Here is a 20506-nt window from a genome sequence, read left to right on the forward strand (position 1 = left end):
CACTGGCTTCTGAGGTAGAGAATTCCACAGATTCACAACTCTCTGACTGAAAAAGGTTTTTCCTCCTCTCACGTGGTGGCATTGGGACAGTACACGAGAATCACCAGGTTAGTTACTGGCAGGAGAGGGTTGTCCTGTCAAGCAATAACAAACGATGGAACTTCACTGATCCCAGGTCTATCAAACTGATAGACAATAGACAGTAGATGCAGGAGGAGGCCATTCAGCCCTTCAAGCCAGCACCGCCATTCAATGTGATCATGGCTGATCATACCCCCTGACTTTGCTATCTTTAAGACCTCTATCTAGTTCTCTCTTGAAAGCATCCAGAGAATTGGCCTCCACTGCCTTCTGAGGCCGAGAATTCCACAGATTTACAACTCTCTGACTGAAAAAGTTTTTCCTCATCTCTGTTCTAAATGGCCTACCCCTTATTCTTAAACTGTGGCCCCTTGTTCTGGACTTCCCCAACATTGGGAACATGTTTCTTGCCTCTAACGTGTCCAACCCCTTAATAATCTTATACGTTTCGATAAGGTCCCCTCTCATCCTTCTAAATTCCAGTGTATAGCCTAGTCGCTCCAGTCTTTCAACATATGATAGTCCCGCCATTCCGGGAATTAACCTAGTAAACCTACGCTGCACTCCCTCAATAGCAAGAATATCCTTCCTCAAATTTGGAGACCAAAACTGCACACAGTACTCCAGGTGCGGTCTCACTAGGGCCCTGTACAACTGCAGAAGGACCTCTTTGCTCCTATACTCAACTCCTCTTGTTATGAAGGCCAACATTCCATTGGCTTTCTTCACTGTCTGCTGTACCTGCATGCTTCCTTTCACCCTGTACACTAGCACGATCCCACACACACCAGGGACAATTTACACTTTACAGAAGCCAATTAACCCATAGACCCAGACAACTTTGGGATGTGGGAGGAAGCCCACGCAGGTCACGGGGAGAACGTGCAAGGTCAGTACAGACAGCGCCCGTGGTTAGGATTGAACCTGGGTCTCTGGTGCCGCGAGGCAGCAACTCTACTGCTGCCCCACCGTGCCGTCTCCACCGCGCCCCACCGTGCCGTCTCCACCGTGCCCCACCGTGCCGTAACTCCACCGTGCCCCACCATGCCGTCTCCACCGCGCCCCACCGTGCCGTGTCTCCACCGTGCCGTGTCTCCACCGTGCCCCACCATGCCACAACTTCACCGTGCCCCACCGTGCCACAACTCCACCGTGCCACAATGCCACCGTGCCGTAACCACCGTGCCCCACCGTGCCGTAACTCCACCGTGCCCCACCGTGCCGTGTCTCCACCGCGCCCCACCGTGCCGTAACTCCACCGTGCCGTGTCTCCACCGCGCCCCACCGTGCCGTAACTCCACCGTGCCATCTCCACCGTGCCCCACCGTGCCGTAACTCCACCGTGCCCCACCGTGCCGTGTCTCCACCGCGCCCCACCGTGCCGTAACTCCACCGTGCCATCTCCACCGTGCCCCACCATGCCGTAACTCCACCGTGCCCCACCGTGCCCCACCGTGCCGTAACCACCGTGCCGTAACTCCACTGTGCCACAATGCCACCATGCCACAACTCCACCGTGCCCCACCGTGCCGTCTCCACCGCGCCCCACCGTGCCGTAACTCCACCGCTGCCCCACCGTGCCGCGGTGCATAGACTCACCTCGTTGTAAAACTCTGGGCTCTGCTGATGATGCAAGACCGTTGCGCACGTTCTGGTCGTGAATATTGGACCTCCAGGCTTCCCGTAGATACACTGCGCACAGATATTAATAGGGTCACATTCTCGCTCTCAGCACAATCTATTTCATACGTCACACTCAAAGTAACAGGATTTCCACATGAACTGCGTGAATGCTGCCCACTGATAACATTTTTTTTGTTGCAACTTGATGTGTTATTAGTATTGGACGGTAAACTGTAAAATTAGAACCATTCCGTGTGACATCTCCATGGACTGGTGTTATCTTGCCCAATACCTCACAAGATCTACCAATTGGTAAAACCCTGTTTGCGTTGAAGGTAGACTACGGCACGCTTCTCCATGGATTGTCACCTTGTGGTGGTGGTGGAGAAGCTCGTGTGGTCCTGAGACCCTGAGAGCGATGCCGTCTGGAGCTACGCTCCTGGTAGGGTCACCCATGGGGGTAAGGTCGAGGGGGGGGGGGAGGTCCCTGACAAAGAGCGATCCAACCGAGACCTCAACGGTGGAACAGGCCGAGGGAGGATGGCGGCTGACTTTAGTGGAGCGTCACAACGGCTGGGAAGGCGGATGGATGAAGGCTGCAGCAGAAAAGGGTCCCCGGTGGTCTTGGACTCCACGCCACTGGATCCTGACCCAGATCTGTCAAGGGCCGTGTGGTGGCTGTCTGTGCACCAGTCTCCACACGTTAAACAAAGTCACGCACAGGTGTCCAACCCAATGGAGAGGACAGTCACACTCGCTTCCAGTGACCACCGATGGTCATGATAAGACTAAGGCATGGCAGCAACACTCTCCTGCACAGACAAGTATGCTTGTATCCCTCAATATCTGGACCTCATGAGCCTCTGCCATGAAGATGCTCAGTGTCAACTTCATTGTTGGCCAATTTAGCAGAGAGTTGCACTGATTCACCAGCCTCACCAACAAATCTCTTCCCACCTCCACTCTGCACGGCCAACATCCGATGTTAAATGGGACTGTCATATGAGGAAAGATTGGAAAGACTGGGCTTGTATTCACTGGAGTTTAGAAGGATGAGAGGGGATCTTATAGAAACATGTAAAATTACAAAAACGACTGGACAAGCTGGATGCAGGAATAATGTTCCCAATGTTGGGCGAGTCCAGAACCAGGGGCCCACAGTCTAAGAATAAAGGGGAGGCCATTTAAAACTGAGGTGAGAAGAAACTTTTTCACCCAGAGAGTTGTGAATTTGTGGAATTCTCTGCCACAGAGGGCAGTGGAGGCCAAATCACTGGATGAATTTAAAAGAGAGTTAGATAGAGCTCTAGGGGCTAGTGGAATCAAGGGATATGGGGAGAAGGCAGGCACGGGTTACTGATTGTGGATGATCAGCCATGATGACAATGAATGGCAGTGCGTACAGGCTCAAAGGGCCAAATGGCCTCCTCCCCAACGTATTTTCTATGTTTTTATGTAAATCTTTGAGCCTGGTTGTGGAGGGGATGAGGGGGATTGAGAATGTGAATGCACGCAGTGCTGTACCCAGCTTAGGGGAACCAAGAACCAGAGGACATGGGTTCTAGGTGAGAGGGGAAAGAATTAAATGGAACCCAAGGGGCAATTGTTTCCACACAGATGGTGGTGGGTGTCTGGAACGAGCTGCCAGAGGATTTAAAAGATATTTAAAAGATATTGGAGTCAGAGTGCGGTGAATCTGTAGAATTCTTTGCCATAGACGGCTGTGGAGGCCAAGTCAATGGATATTTTTAAGGCAGACATAGATAAATTCTTACACGTAGATAGATTCTTGATTAGTACGGGTGTCAGTAATTATGGGGAGAAGGCAGGAGAATGGGGTTAGGAGGGAGAGATAGATCAGCCATGATTGAATGGCGGAGTAGACTTGAAGGGCTGAATGGCCTAATACTGCTCCTATCACTTATGACCTTATGACACCTGGACAGGTACAAGGACAGGAAAGGTTTCCGAGCATATGGGGCAATGGAGGCCAATCCTCTGAATGCATTCAAGAGAGAGCTAGATTGAGCTCTTAAGGATAGTGGAGTCAGGGGGTATGGGGAGAAGGCAGGAACGGGGTACTGATTGAGAATGATCAGCCATGATCACATTGAATGGCGGTGCTGGCTCGAAAGGCCGAATGGTCTACTCCTGCACCTATTGTCGATTGCAATCACGGGGAAATGGGGCCGGTTTAGATGGGGCATGTTGGCCGACATGGACGTTGAGGTGAAGAGCCCTCTTTGGTCCTAGATCATATCATCAACTGGTTTTACTTGACCCCCCCATTCTGCATTGAGTCACGTTCTACACAGACTCTCTCTCTCACCTTCAGTGGGGATGTCTTGTCTGCATCAGAAACCCGCACCTCCACACAGACTGCAATGTTCCGTGCCTGAGGGCAGGGAGAGAGACATCAGTACTAGACACAGGCAGGGACTTGGTAAACGACCGGGTTCAGACACCGACCGGCTGGTAACTAAATACCTTAGCAAAGGTTTTCTGGTTGTCGTATTTCAGCTGAATGGGATAGACGTACAAGTGATTCTTGAAGGTGGTGAAGGGATACATATACTTGGTGATGTCAGCAACAAATTCTTCCACTTCAAACCTCACGTGATGGCAGCCAGCTTCTGCAAAAGGCTTCACGGGCATGTAGGATGATGTGACACAATCTGAGCGAGACAAAGAAGGTGCATATCACTGCCCACAGCGACCACAGGCCTCCTCCGTCAGACGGCCAAACACGCGGGATAACGCGATGAGATACTCACTGGCAATGTCTGGGGCAACTGGCTCGATAGAGACGTCAAGGTTTCCTGGAATCACCTGCAGCTTGGATATTTTCTCAGCCCTAAATCGGAAAACATCAGAGCGGATTGTAAACACACCACGAAATAATCAGAATGAACGACTCCTTGCAGGTCTGAAGAAGAGTCTCGACCCGAAACGTCACCCATTCCTTCTCTCCTGAAATGCTGCCTGACCCACTGAGTTACTCCAGCACTCTGTGAAACGTCACCTATCCATGTTCTCCACAGATGCTGCCTGACCCGCTGAGTTACTCCAGCACTCTGTGAAACGTCACCTATCCATGTTCTCCACAGATGCTGCCTGACCCGCTGAGTTACTCCAGCACTCTGTGAAACGTCACCTATCCATGTTCTCCACAGATGCTGCCTGACCCGCTGAGTTACTCCAGCACTGTGTGATACCTTGCAGGCTGATAGTTAGCAATGCAAAGCTGCAATTACCTCAGCTCTCCCTGCCTCAGGAGACAGAGGATATTCAACGTCTTCAACGACTGCTACAAACCTCTACAAATGCTCCACAAAAGCACACTGTCGGCCTGCAGCACAGCTCGGCCTGGGAGCAGCTCGGCCTGCAGCACAGCTCGGCCTGGGAGCAGCTCGGCCTGGGAGCAGCTCGGCCTGGGAGCAGCTCGGCCTGGGAGCAGCTCGGCCTGGGAGCAGCTCGGCCTGCAGCACAGCTCGGCCTGCAGCACAGCTCGGCCTGGGAGCAGCTCGGCCTGGGAGCAGCTCGGCCCAACAACACAAGCAATGACAGCGAGCCGAGGATGAATCCAGATCCATCACACAGACCATCTCCCCACCACTGACTCCATCTCCAACATAAACAAAGGCTTCTTCCACCCCAGCCATTCCTCCTCCTCCCCTCTCCCGACCGGCAGAAGGTACAGAAGCTTGAGAGCGCGCACCACCAGACTCAGGAACAGCTCCTTCCCCTCTGTGATCAGGCTTCTGAACGGCCCTCCCATAAGCTAGGGTTCTGTCCGATTCACCTCTACCCCATTGCGGACATTGGATTTTGTCTGTGGAACTGATGCGCTACAATGCTGAGAACTATATTCTGCACTCTGTATCTGCCCCTTTGCTCTACCTATTGTGTTTGAGTTTGGCCTGACTATATTTACATATGGTATTGTCTGATCTGATACGATAGTCGACAACACAAAACATTTTGATAGGCGTGACAATATTAAACTTAAACTGAAACCTCAGAGGGTGTGAGCTATAGGGAGAGGTTGAGCAGGCTGGGTCTCTATTCCATGGAGTGCAGGATGATGAGGGGGGATCTTAAAGAGGTGTACAAAATCATGAGAGGAATAGATCGGGTAGATGCAAAGTCTCTTGCCCAGAGTAGGGGAATTGAGGACCAGAGGACATAGGCTCAAAGTGAAGGGAAAAGATTTAATAGGAATCTGAGGGGTAACCTTTTCACACAGAGGGTGTTGGGTGTATGGAACAAGCTGCCAGAGGAGGTAGTTGAGGCTGGGACTATCCCAACGTTTAAGAAACATTTAGACAGGTACATGGATAGGACAGGTTTGGAGGGATATGGGCCAAACGCAGGCAGGTGGGACTAGTGTAGCTGGGACATGTTGGCCGGTGTGGGCAGGTTGGGCTGAAGGGCCTGATTCCACACTGTATCACTCTATAACGTGGTTCCGGGGGTTCAGTGTGGAGCACCCCTATAACCGGGGGGTTTGCAGTGGTGAGTTGGTGGGGGGGAGGGGCGGTGGGCGGTGGACAGGACAGGTTTGGAGGGATATGGACCAAGTGCAGGCAGGTGGGACTAGTGTAGCTGGGACATGTTGGCCGGTGTGGGCCTGATTCCACACTGTATCACTCTATGACTCTACAAGATAGTGTGAGCATTGAACACCCAACAAGGAACCGAAGACACAGAATGGTGTCAGGGTCGTTCCCTGAACACCACGACATATCACGTGCCATATCGGGGCGTGGCTGTGTTCTGCAGCTGTGGCTCACCGGCAGTCTCTCCGTTTTTATTTTGTGTTTTTTTGTCATTGTTGATGTTAAATGTACGTTTTGTTTTATTTTTAATTCTGTGTATGTAGGGGGGTGGTGGGGGGGTTGGGGGAAACCTTTTTTTAAATCTCCTCCTCAACGGAGATGCGACCTTTACCGTGTCGTATCTCCGTTCGCGCTACGGCCTAACATCGTGGAGTCGGCGGCCTCCAGCTGGGATCGACCTCGAAGACTCCGGTCGCAGGGCCTGGACTTACCATCTCGGAGGCTTCGGCCGTGGGCCCTGCAGACCGCAACATCGGGAGCTCGCAGGTCCCTGGCTGGCGACCGGCTTTTGGGAGCTCCAGCCGTAGCAGCTTCGACCGTCCCGAAGCACGAGGCACGATCAACCCGCCCGCAGGCCCTTCATCACCCTGCGTGGCCCGGCCGCAGGACTTTACATCGCCCGGTGGGGGCTCAGGACTTTCATCGCCCTGCGTGGCTCGGCCGCAGCACTTTCCATCGCCCGGTGGGGGCTCAGGACTTTCATCGGCGTGCTCGGCTCGGCCCTGGGACTTTCCATCGCCCGGTGGGGGCTTCAAGGGGTTGGGAGCCTCGATCGCCTCGTGGCGCCACGGGAGAAGAACGAGGAGGAGATAAGACTTTGCCTTCCATCACAGTGAGGGTATGCCTAGAGCAATCACTGTGATGGCTGTTTTGTGTAAAAAATTGTATCTGTGTGTCTTGTGTTCTTTAATGTCTACTGCTGGACCCTGACGTGAGAGGACGCTGGCGTTGTGTATTCGCCGCTTTTCCGTCAGGATAGTTTGTCTGTTTGTCTGTTTGTTTCTATGTTAATTGTATTTGTAAAGCGCTTTGTGCATGTGTTAAGGCGCTATATAAAATAAATATATTATTATTATTATTATAGACACATTTCTCAGCGTGTAGGTTATTGAGATTAATGTTGAGATTAATATTTCTCCCTCTACTTGTATTGCTCAATACCAGAGGAAGCAAACATATTAATGGCTTTCAAAAGACACTTGGACAGATACACCGATCGGCCAAAACATTATGACCACTGACAGGCGAAGTGAATAACATTGATTATCTTGTTACAATGGCACTTGTCAAGGGGTGGGATATATTAGGCAGCAAGTGAACAGTCAGTTCTTGAAGTTGACGTGTTGGATGCAGGAGAAATGGGCAGGAGTAAAGACCTGAGCGATTTTGACAAGGGCCAAATTGTTATGGCCAGACGACTGGGTCAGAGCATCTGTGAAACGGCAAGGCTTGTGGGGTGCTCCCGGTCAGCAGTGGTGAGTACCGACCGACAGTGGTCCGAGGAGGGACAAACCACAAACCGGCGACAGGCAGGGTGTTGGGCGCCCAAGGCTCATCGATGCTCGAGGGCAACGAAGGCTATCCCGTCTGGTCCGAACCGACAGAAGGTCGACTGTGGCACAAGTCACAGAAAATGTTAATGGTGGTCACGGGAGGAATGTGTCACAATACACAGTGTATCGCACCCTGCTGCGTATGGGGCTGCACACGGAGGACCAACAGCATATTAGGCAGGTGGGCGTAATGTTTTGGCTCATCAGGTCATAATGCTTTGGCTGATCGGTGTGTGTGAGTAAGAATAGTTTAATGGGGAAAAGGACCAAATGCAAGCAAATGGGACTTGCCCAATATATTAGAAAGGAACTGCAGATGCTGGTTTATACCAAAATAGACACAAAGTGCTGGAGTAACTGAGCAGGTCAGGCAGCATCTGTGGAGAAAAGGGTTTTTCCTTCAGAGATCCTGCTGAGTTCCTCCAGCATCTTGTGTCCAGTCCAATATAGCAACTTGTTCAATCTTTCCCCTCTTACACCTACATCCTCATGTTCTTGATTCCCTACTCTGGGTAAAAGACTATCATTCACCCCATCTATTCCCCTCGTGATTTTGTGCATCTCTGCCAAGATCACCTCTCATCCTCCTGAGCTCCAAGCAATAAAGTCCTAGCCTGCCCAACCTCTCCCAGTAGCTCAGGCCCATGAATCCTGGCAACTCCATCTCCGATATAATCAAAGACGTTTCCCACCCCGGCTGTTCCTTCTTCTCCCTGCTCCCGTTGGGTGGAAGGCACAGAGGTTTGTACGTGTGCACCACCACACTCTGGAACAGCCTCCTCCCCTGTCTTCAGGCAGTCCTCACTATGCCCTGTTAGTGGCACCTTTACAATAAGATCTAACAATAAACGCAACCTGCTGTGCCAGGCACTGCCTGTCCTGAAGGATTATCAGTGTTGAGCAACTGGATGGAAGAGGAGAGGTGAATGATGTCAGTGCTGAACAAAGGTCGACGGCCACACTTACACCATCACCAACGTTAGATATAAACACAGCAGCCACCTGACCAACCGGGCACCACGGGGAACACAACAAGTCACTGTACCCGAGGTCAAGTTAGGGCCTCAGTACAACTGGTGTAATCAGAGAACAGTGCAGCAGAGGAACAGGCCACTTGGCCCACAATGTCCGTGCTCTGAACAAGATGTCAAGCTAAACTGTGTACATGATCCGTATCCCTCCAATCCCTGCACGTCCAGTGTCTACCTGAGTATCGTACCTGCCTCTGCCACCACCGCTAGCAAAGTGCTCCAGGCACACCATCAGTCTGTGTAAAAGAACGTGCCCCCTCTGTCTTAAAGATATGCCTTCTAGTCTTTGATATCTCCATCCCAGGAACAAGGTTCTGACTGTCTACCCTATCTGTGGCTCTCGAGGTTGATGATGACAGAATGATTGACATAATCCTTTATGGCAGAATGGCAGGACTGTCATATGTTGAAAGACTGGAGCGACTAGGCTTGTGTACACTGGAATTTAGAAGGATGAGAGGGGATCTTATCGAAACGTATAAGATTATTAAGGGGTTGGACACGTTAGAGGCAGGAAACATGTTCCCAATGTTGGGGGAGTTCAGAACAAGGGGCCACAGTTTAAGAATAAGGGGTAGGCCTTTTAGAACTGAGATGAGGAAAAACGTTTTCAGTCAGAGAGTTGTGAATGTGTGGAATTCTCTGCCTCAGAAGGCAGTGGAGGCCAATTCTCTGGATGCTTTCAAGAGAGAGCTGGATAGAGCTCTTAAGGATAGCGGAGTCAGGGGGTATGGGGAGAAGGCAGGAACGGGGTACTGATTGAGAATGATCAGCCATGATCACATTGAATGGTGGTGCTGGCTCGAAGGGCTGAATGGCCTCCTCCTGCACCTATTGTCTACTGTCATAGACCATACAACAGTACAGCTCAGGGACAGGTACTTCAGCCAACAATGTCCATGCCCAACATGATGCCAACAATGTCCATGCCCAACATGATGCCAACAATGTCCATGCCCAACATGATGCCAACAATGTCCATGCCCAACATGATGCCAACAATGTCCATGCCCAACATGATGCCAAGTTAAACTAATCCCCTCTGTCCGCACGTGATTCATTTCCTTCGCTCACATCTCCCCCTCTACAATCCCAGGGCCCCTGTTAATAACCTCGCTCACATCTCCCCCTCACATCCCTTCGCTCACATCTCCCCCTCTACAATCCCAGGGCCCCTGTTAATAACCTCGCTCACATCTCCCCCTCACATCCCTTCGCTCACATCTCCCCCTGTACAATCCCAGGGCCCCTGTTAATAACCTTGCAAACTTAACATGAACCGGAAGCTGGATAAACATTCCCGGACAGGTCAGAGAGAACAAGGCAAAAGTGTTAAAGTATTATGAAAATAACAAAATCATGAGAGGAATAGTTTGGGTAAATGCACAGAGTCCCTTGCCCAGAGTAGTGGAATCGAGGACCAGAGGACATAGGTTCAAGAGTTTCACACAAAGGGTGGCAGGTGTATGGAACGAGGTGCCAGAGGAGGTAGTTGATGCTGGCATTATCACAACATTTAAGAAACATTTAGACAGGTACATTGATAGTATAGTGTGAGAGGGATTTGGGCCAAACGCAGGCAGGTGGGACTAGTGTAGCTGGGACATGTTGGCCGGTGTGGGCAGGTTGGGCTGAAGGGCCTGTTTCCACACTGTATCACTCTATGACTAGTGTAGCTGGGACATGTTGGTCGGTGTGGGCAAGATGGGCCGAAGGGCCTGTTTCCACACTGTATCACTCTATGACTAGTGTAGCTGGGACATGTTGGCCGGTGTGGGCAAGTTGGGCTGAAGGGCCTGTTTCCACACTGTATCACTCTGTGACTCTCAATGCCAAGGCTTCCGAAGAGTTAACAAAACTGGTGGGAAGAAAGCAGGTCAGGGTTTCATGCTGGATCTGAAGTCCAAGGTTTCAGAGATGATTAGAGTTCAAGTACTCAGTGGCAAATGTTTGGATAAAACACGATTTAGCAATGGCAGGATGCCGATGAAAAGAAAATCCAGATCACCAGCTGCAGGAATCTGTTCTGGGTCTTCAACAGCTCTCGTTGTGGAAGGGAATATCACTGAGCGCGGCCTGGATTTAGGGCGAGCAAGCTCAGAGGGGCATGGGTAGTTAGCGTGTAGTTGTGTCATCGTGCTTGGACCAACGGCCCGTGAAATGTGAGCATTCAAACCTGTGATCATGTCTCCCCCTCCTCAGTCTGCCCCAGCAGTCATCGTGGGAAAGTGGGAGACAAATTAAGCAGTTCATCTTACGTCAATAAGCTGCTTTACACACAGAGGAAAGGGGGGAGGGGTGGGATTACAGACCAGAGGGCAGGAGTTCAGGATAATTGGCACAAGGTTCATAATCAGATTTAATTACATTTGCTTCACTGGAGTAGTCTTGGATAAGGCTTTCAGGATTTACTGTTCTCCAGACTCTCCATTGTTGCGTGTAGGTCAGGCAGCATCTAGGAGATGACCCTCTCTCCACAGATGCTGCCTGACCTGCTGAGTTACTCCAGCATTTTGTGATACATCCATCTTTGCTTCATATCTGAAACATTTGTTCCCAAGTTCATAAGTGATTGGAGAAGATTTAGGCCATTCGGCCCATCAAGCCTACTCCACCATTCAATCATGGTTGATTTCCCTCTTAACCCCATTCTCTTGCCTTCTCCCCATAACCTCCGACACCCAGCAAATATCCTGGTGAATTGAAGACTCAGGAACAGCTCCTTCCCCTCTGTGATCAGGCTTCTGAACGTCCCTTCCATAAGCTAGGGTCCTGTCCGATTCACCTCTACCCCATTGCGGACATTGGACTTTGTCTGTGGAACTGATGCGCTACAATGCTGAGAACTATATTCTGCACTCGATACCTTCCCCTTTGCTCCACCTGTTGTACTTGAGTTTGACCTGGTTGTAATTATTAGTATACCTGATCTGTTTGGACAGCATGTCCAACAAAGCTTTTCACTGTACCGCGGCACATGTGACAATGATAAGCCTAAACCAAAGGCACAAGGAACTGCAGATGCTGGAGCAAAACACTAACTACTGGGGAAACCCAGTGGACCAGGCAGCATCTGTGGAGAGGGGCTGGGATTTTTTAACATTGTGGGGAAAAAAACAATGTGGCTCACTTTTTGAAGTCTGCCAGCATTTTCAGTAAGTCTTCAGTGGACAGCTTGCTGCTATCTTGCTTGTAAAGTGGTGAGAATTTCCCACTTGTGTCCAAAGTGCCTTCAGAGTCTTTAAACACCGGTCTGGAAGTGGGAGAAAACACAATGTTAATTATTTAAATCTAACTTAGAGAGAAATTTAATTTGAAGATAGTATCAGACCCTGCAGCAGTGAAACACTGAAAGCACTGCAAAGTGAACCTTGAAGGACACAGAGTGCTGCAGTAACTCAGTGGGTCAGACAGCATCCCTGGAGAACATGGACTTGGATTAGTAAGGTTATAGGGAGAAGGCAGGAGAATGGGGTTGAGAGGGAGATGATTGAATGGCGGATAGACTCGATGGGCCGAATGGCCTAATTCTGCTCTATGACGTATGAACTGATGGATTGGTGACATTTCAGGTCGGGACCCTTCCTCAGACTTGGCTGTGAATGATTTGTGAAGTTTCAAAGACGTAAAAAGGTTTCCTTAAACCCGTCTTTCCTTCTTTCTTAAAGTCAAATCCAACCTCAGAAAACCGAGGGAATTCAGCACATCTCCAATCGCTTTTCCCAACTTCCACAGATGCCACACATCTTGGGTTGAGTTGTTATAGTTTGGCTTGGCAACAGCTCTGCCCAAGATGGCAAGGAACTGTAGAGTCATGGATGTACACCAGTCCATCACACAGACCAGAGTCACCACCATGGACGCCATCTACACTTCAAGCTGCCCTGGGAAAGCAGCCAACATAAGCAAGGACCACTCACACCCTGGACATTCCCTCCTCCCCCCTCTCTGTGCAGAAGCTACAAAGGCTTGACACCTACCAGCAGATTTAGGAACTATTTCTTCATCGCCGTGATCAGGCTATTAAGAGGAACCTCTCATATGATATGGTGTAGTCCCAATCTCCCAATCTACCTCCTGATGGCTGTTACACTTTTTATAATCTGCACTTTCTCTGTAGCTGTAACATTATATTCTACACTCTGTTTATTTTCTCTATCCGTCTTACTTGGGTATGGTTTGATTGTATTCAGGAAGAGCACAGGTTTTCCACTGTATTCGATACAGGTGACAATAATAAAACAATCCCAACCCCAACCCTGGTTTGAACAAAGAGTGTGAGGACTCCAGAACAAGGGGCCACAGTTTAAGAATAAGGGGTCGGCCATTTAGAACGGAGATGAGGAAAAACTTTTTCAGTCAGAGTTGTGAATCTGTGGAATTCTCTGCCTCAGAAGGCAGTGGAGGCCAATTCTCTGAATGCATTCAAGAGAGAGCTAGATAGAGCTCTTAAGGATAGAGGAGTCAGGGGGTATGGGGAGAAGGCAGGAACGGGGTACTGATTGAGAATAATCAGCCATGATCACATTGAATGGCGGTGCTGGCTCGAAGGGCCGAATGGCCTCCTCCTGCACCTATTGTCCATCACTACTCAACACTTGTTGAAGGTCGACACAAAATGCTGGAGTAACTCAGCGGGTCAGGCAGCATCTCTGGAGAGAAGGAATGGGTGACGTTTCGGGGCGAGACCCTTCTTCAGACTGATGTGAGGGGAGTGGGCGAGACAGAGATAGAATGTAGTCGGGGACAGCAAGACTGGTGGAAGAACTGGGATGGGGGAGGGGATGGAGAGAGAGGGAAAGCAAGGGACAATGTGAAGTTGGGAGAAGGCAGTGTTCATACCGCTGGGGTGTAAGCTGCCCAAGCAAAATATGAGGTGCTGTTCCTCCAATTCGTGTTGGGCCTCACTCTGGCCATGGAGGAGGCCCAGGACAGGAAGGTCAGTGTGGGAGTGGGAGGGGGAGTTGGAGCCACCGGGACATCAGGTAGGTTAAGACTTGTTGATTTTAGTTGAGACAGTCGGGTTAGTCTACAACACAATACCCAGCAAACCTTCCTGCACTGGTGATGGTGCTGTAGAAATCTCCATGGATCTTTAGTATCCTGTTACCCAATGTCCTATAGCAAAAGTTTTTTTTAGGTACGTGAAGAGGAAAAAAATAGTCAAGGCAAATGTGGGTCCCTTGAAGACAGAAACAGGGGAATTTATTATGGGGAACAAAGAAATGGCAGACGAGTTAAACCGTTACTTTGGATCTGTCTTCACTGAGGAAGATACACACAATCTCCCAAATGTTCTAGGGGCCGGAGAACCTAGGGTGATGGAGGAACTGAAGGAAATCCACATTAGGCAGGAAATGGTTTTGGGTAGACTGATGGGACTGAAGGCTGATAAATCCCCAGGGCCTGATGGTCTGCATCCCAGAGTACTTAAGGAGGTGGCTCTAGAAATAGTGGAAGCATTGGAGATCATTTTTCAATGTTCTATAGATTCAGGATCAGTTCCTGTGGATTGGAGAATAGCAAATGTTATCCCACTTTTTAAGAAAGGAGGGAGAGAGAAAACGGGTAATTATAGACCAGTTAGTCTGACATCAGTGGTGGGGAAGATGCTGGAGTCAATTATAAAAGACGAAATTGCTGAGCATTTGGATAGCGGTAACAGGATCATTCCGAGTCAGCATGGATTTACGAAGGGGAAATCATGCTTGACAAATCTACTGCAATTTTTTGAGGATGTAACTAGGAAAATTGACAGGGGAGAGTCAGTGGATGTGGTGTACCTCGACTTTCAGAAAGCCTTCGACAAGGTCCCACATAGGAGATTAGTGGGCAAAATTAGGGCACATGGTATTGGGGGTAGGGTACTGACATGGATAGAAAATTGGTTGACAGACAGAAAACAAAGAGTGGGGATAAATGGGGCCCTTTCGGAATGGCAGGCAGTGACCAGTGGGGTACCGCAAGGTTCGGTGCTGGGACCCCAGCTATTTACAATATACATTAATGACTTAGACGAAGGGATTAAAAGTACCATTAGCAAATTTGCAAATGATACTAAGCTGGGGGGTAGTGTGAATTGTGAGGAAGATGCAATAAGGCTGCAGGGTGACTTGGACAGGTTGTGTGAGTGGGCGGATACATGGCAGATGCAGTTTAATGTAGATAAGTGTGAGGTTATTCACTTTGGAAGTAAGAATAGAAAGGCAGATTATTATCTGAATGGTGTCAAGTTAGGAGGAGGGGGAGTTCAACGAGATCTGGGTGTCCTAGTGCATCAGTCAATGAAAGGAAGCACGCAGGTACAGCAGGCAGTGAAGAAAGCCAATGGAATGTTGGCCTTCATAACAAGAGGAGTTGAGTATAGGAGCAAAGAGGTCCTTCTACAGTTGTACCGGGCCCTGGTGAGACCGCACCTGGAGTACTGTGTGCAGTTTTGGTCTCCAAATTTGAGGAAGGATATTCTTGCTATGGAGGGCGTGCAGCGTAGGTTCACTAGGTTAATTCCCGGAATGGCGGGACTGTCGTATGTTGAAAGGCTGGAGCGATTGGGCTTGTATACACTGGAATTTAGAAGGATGAGGGGGGATCTTATTGAAACATATAAGATAATTAGGGGATTGGACACATTAGAGGCAGGAAACATGTTCCCAATGTTGGGGGAGTCCAGAACAAGGGGCCACAGTTTAAGAATAAGGGGTAGGCCATTTAGAACGGAGATGAGGAAGAACTTCTTCAGTCAGAGAGTGGTGAAGGTGTGGAATTCTCTGCCTCAGAAGGCAGTGGAGGCCAGTTCGTTGGATGCTTTCAAGAGAGAGCTGGATAGAGCTCTTAAGGATAGCGGAGTGAGGGGGTATGGGGAGAAGGCAGGAACGGGGTACTGATTGAGAGTGATCAGCCATGATCGCATTGAATGGCGGTGCTGGCTCGAAGGGCTGAATGGCCTACTCCTGCACCTATTGTCTATTGTCTTCACAAGCCACACGTCAAAGGATCGAATGTTTTGTAAATCCTGGCTTCATCCTGGGATTGGTGTGTTTACATTGGTCTGTTTTACATGACGGACAACTTCAGATCGGCAACTTTCCACCAGCCTGGCTCTGCTCCGAATTCAAATGGAAGCTCATCGAGCTGAGAGCTCATCTCTGCCACCATTCAATAGATGTTTGGACAGGTACATGGATAGGAAGGGTTTAGAGGGACATGGGCCGACACAGGCAGGATGCGACTAGTGTCTATGGGGTATCTCAGTACGGCAGGGGCAAGTTGGGCCGAAGGGCCTGTTTCCGTGCTGTATGACTGTTTCCCTCCCTCCAGATGCTGCCTGACCTGCTGAGTACCCGGACATGGTGCATTCATTCTCTTGTGCAGACAGGTTGCTGCACAAAGAGCCAGTCTTTCAGTGGTCGGTGACAGAGGGTCCCTGTGGACCACTGACCTGGCTGCCCAAGCGAAGGCCATCTTGTACTCGCCCAGCCTGCTGCAGATCTGCCTGGCAGCTTTCAGAACCTTCTGCACCGTCTAGAGATAGAGAGCAAAGTGTTAGAGCAAAGGTGGCAACAGGTCACACGGTCAGGGGAACGTCTTACACCCTGCTGATCAGCATCTACACCCACACCACAACATGCCCATCTACACCCATACCACAACATGCCCATCTACACCACAACATGCCCATCTACACCCACACCACATGCCCATCTACACCCACACCACATGTCCATCTACACCCACACATCATCATGCCCATCTACACCCACACCACAACATGTCCATCTCCACCCACACCACATCATGTCCATCTACACCACGCTGCCTCAGAGAAGCTGCCAACATTGTCCTACCCCAGCCATTCCTCCTCCTCCCCTCTCCCGACCGGCAGAAGGTACAGAAGCTTGAGAGCGCGCACCACCAGACTCAGGAACTGCTCCTTCCCCTCTGTGATCAGGCTTCTGAACGGCCCTTCCATAAGCTAGGGTTCTGTCCGATTCACCTCTACCCCATTGCAGACATTGGACGTTGTCTGTGGAACTGATGCACTACGATGCTGAGAACTATATTCTCCGCTCGGTATCTGCCTCTTCACTCGCCAATGTTTGTTTGACTTGATTGTATTTATGTGCAGTACGTTAACAGCACGGTGGTGTAGCGGTAGAGTTGCTGCCTCACAGCGCCGGAGACTCGGGTCTGATCCTGACTACGGGTGCTGTCTGTACGGAGTTTGTACGTTCCCCCGTGACCTGCGTGGGTTTCCTCCCACGCACAGGTTTGTAGGTTAAGTGGCTTCTATAAATGATCTCTGGTGGTGTGTAGGATAGGGTTAGTATACAGGGGATCGCTGGTCGGCGCGGACTCGGTGGGCCAAAGGGCCTGTTTCTGCGCTGCATCTATAAACAAAATCAAAAGCCAAGGACCAAAGACACCCTGACATGGAACTGGCATTGCAACCACAGATGGGGTAGACAGTCAGAACCTGACATGGAGCCGGCATTGCAACCACAGATGGGGTAGACAGTCAGAACCTGACATGGAGATGACATTGGAACCACAGATGGGGTAGACAGGATGGAAACAGCTTTGAAGTGCGAGGGGCCAAGTTTAAAGGGGATGTACGGGGAAAGTTTTATTTGGGAGTGGAGGCAGATCGTGGCATTGCAGAGGCCTGCAGAGAGACAGATGGATATGCAGGGCATGGGGGGATATGGCTTAGGTGCATGCAGACAAGCGATGATCGGGACAGACATTGTGGGGCTGAAGGGACTGTTGAATGTTTTTATGAATGAGTGTTATTGTGCTTCCCACACAGAAACATCAATGTTTCATTGGCCGATGCTGAAAATAAAGGTGATGTAACTCAGCTGGTGGTGTGGAATCACATGCATTACTTTTCTCATCGCACTGAGGCATTATTTATAAAAATATGTTCTGGACATAATCACAGATGTAAAACCTTCAATCAAGGAACAAATTCAATTCTAGACTTTTCACACAACATTTCCTTCTTTGTGCCAGAGATCTTCTGAAGCATCTCGACTCGGGTGTACTGTAGTTCAGAGACACCAGCGATCCCCACACATTAACACTATCCTACACTCGGGGCAATTTACATTTATACCAAGCCAATTAGCCCACAGACCTGTGCGTTATTGGAGTGTGGGAGGAAACCGGAGCACCCGGAGAAAAACCCACGCAGGTCACGGGGAGAACGTGCAAACTCCACACAGACAGCACCCGGGCACAGCTTCAAACCCAGGTCCCTGTAAGGCAGCAGCTCTACTGCTGTGCCTCTGGCAGTGCCCTGCCAGTGACCCGGCGGCTGTGGCACGGCATGTGCGAGTCAGACCTCTATTTAAATTGTTAAATGCAGCCTTACCCTACAGGCAAACTAAAACCTGTAGCAACACTTGAAGCCTGCTTCACCACTGGGACTGTCCACACGCCACTGGGACTGTCCACACGCCACTGGGACTGTCCACACGCCACTGGGACTGTCCACACGCCACTGGGACTGTCCACACGCCACTGGGACTGTCCACCCCACTGGGAGTGTCCACCCCACTGGGAGTGTCCACCCCACTGGGAGTGTCCACCCCACTGGGAGTGTCCACCCCACTGGGAGTGTCCACCCCACTGGGACTGACCACCCCAATGGGAGTGTCCACCCCACTGGGACTGAGCACACCACTGGGACTGAGCACACCACTGGGAGTGTCCACACCACTGGGAGTGTCCACACGCCACTGGGAGTGTCCACACGCCACTGGGACTGTCCACACGCCACTGGGACTGTCCACACGCCACTGGGACTGTCCACACCACTGGGAGTGTCCACACCACTGGGAGTGTCCACACCACTGGGAGTGTCCACACGCCACTGGGAGTGTCCACACGCCACTGGGACTGTCCACACGCCACTGGGACTGTCCACACGCCACTGGGACTGTCCACACCACTGGGAGTGTCCACACCACTGGGAGTGTCTACCCCACTGGGAGTGTCCAACCCACTGGGACTGTCCACACGCCACTGGGACTGTCCACACCACTGGGAGTGTCCACCCCACTGGGAGTGTCCACCCCACTGGGAGTGTCCACCCCACTGGGAGTGTCCACCCCACTGGGAGTGTCCACCCCACTGGGACTGAGCACACCACTGGGACTGAGCACACCACTGGGAGTGTCCACACCACTGGGAATGTCCACACCACTGGGAATGTCCACACCACTGGGAATGTCCACACCACTGGGACTGTCCACACCACTGGGAATGTCCACACCACTGGGAGTGACCACACCACTGGGAGTGACCACACCACTGGGAATGTCCACACCACTGGGAATGTCCACACCACTGGGAGTGATCACACCACTGGGAGTGTCCACACCACTGGGAGTGTCCACACCACTGGGACTGAGCACACCACTGGGAGTGTCCACACCACTGGGAGTGACCACACCACTGGGCTCTGGACATTGTGAGAAGCCAGCAAAGGAATCACTGGGCCCCGACAGGGAGATGGTTGCACCTTCATTGGCCGATGGGAGAGGTGCTGGGAGACTGGAGGGTGGCTACTGCTGTGACTTTATTTAAGAAGGGTGGCTGGAACATGGCTGGGAACTGCAGCGCGCTGAGCCTGACGTCAGTGGTGGGGAAGTTACTGGAGAACACACCAAGAGGCTTGACCTTTCTGCATTTGCAAGGGCAAGGCCTAGTCAGCATGGTTTTGTGTTTGGGTAATCCTGCCTCATGAACAAGCTGAGTATTTTGAAGAAGTACATCTATATACTAAAACTCTCGTTCGTTTGTTTGTTTGTTCCTGAACTGCAGCCAAAACGGTGCACGATAGCGCGACGATGTTAGGCCCCACCTTACTCACCGTCGTCTCTTTGGTGCTAATGGAAGAAGTTTCATTGAAATCGGTGTTATACTTTTAAAGTTTCAATCTATCTCCTAGGGAGGGAGGGGGGAGGGAGGGAGGGAGGGGGTGGAGGGAGGGAAGGGGTGGAGGGAGGGGGGAGGAGAAGGGGGGTTTGAGGGGGATCGAGTGGGGGGGAAAGGGAAGGGGAGGGGGAGTAGGGAGGGAGGAGAGGAGGGAGGGGAGGGGGGAGGAGAGGGTGCTGCATCAATGCAGGAGAGGTTTGGGCCCAAAGGGTCCACTTGGTCTGGAATCTTTTCCACCCTGGAAATAATGTTCTGGCTGTCTACCCTGTCTGTGCCTCTCATAACTTTATATATTTCCATTAAATCTCCCCTCAACCTCCACCGTCCCAGAGAAAACACAGCAAGCGGATGCGATCCCTGCCTGGAGGTGTGGACCGCTGGAGCCCGTGACGTGTGGAGCAGAGCATGATGTAACCAGGGCAGTGCCCTGCTCATGTGTGGCCAGCAACCCCAGACCATGGACATACCTTGCTGGTGTCAGAACTTTTAACATACGGCTCGACACACTGCGCGATCCCACCCTGCAGCACCTTCTCCACCCTGGCCACCAGGTAGACATCTGGGTGCGGGGCGGTGACGGAGAATAACCCCTGCAGTAAACACACAACCACACAGTGATACACAATGGCTGGCACAGGCGGCAGCTAGTACACCATCC

The 20506-nt window shown here is 51.0% G+C and overlaps 1 protein-coding gene across 1 annotated transcript in view; it reads right to left on the minus strand.

The window, feature by feature from the left end:
- LOC144600301 (dedicator of cytokinesis protein 11-like) overlaps positions 1–20506 on the minus strand; it is a 146730-nt gene that overhangs the window by 80929 nt on the left and 45295 nt on the right. The window contains exons 13-19 of the mRNA XM_078411868.1: positions 20316–20438; positions 16346–16428; positions 12038–12160; positions 4479–4558; positions 4192–4379; positions 4034–4099; positions 1681–1773 (exon numbers count right to left, since the gene is read on the minus strand). Of these exons, the coding sequence (XP_078267994.1) occupies positions 1681–1773; positions 4034–4099; positions 4192–4379; positions 4479–4558; positions 12038–12160; positions 16346–16428; positions 20316–20438 (756 nt within the window). The remainder of the gene's footprint in view (positions 1–1680; positions 1774–4033; positions 4100–4191; positions 4380–4478; positions 4559–12037; positions 12161–16345; positions 16429–20315; positions 20439–20506) is intronic.

Source organism: Rhinoraja longicauda, chromosome 15 (genome assembly GCF_053455715.1).
Source record: "Rhinoraja longicauda isolate Sanriku21f chromosome 15, sRhiLon1.1, whole genome shotgun sequence".
In the NCBI taxonomy this organism is placed as follows: Eukaryota; Metazoa; Chordata; class Chondrichthyes; order Rajiformes; family Arhynchobatidae; genus Rhinoraja; species Rhinoraja longicauda.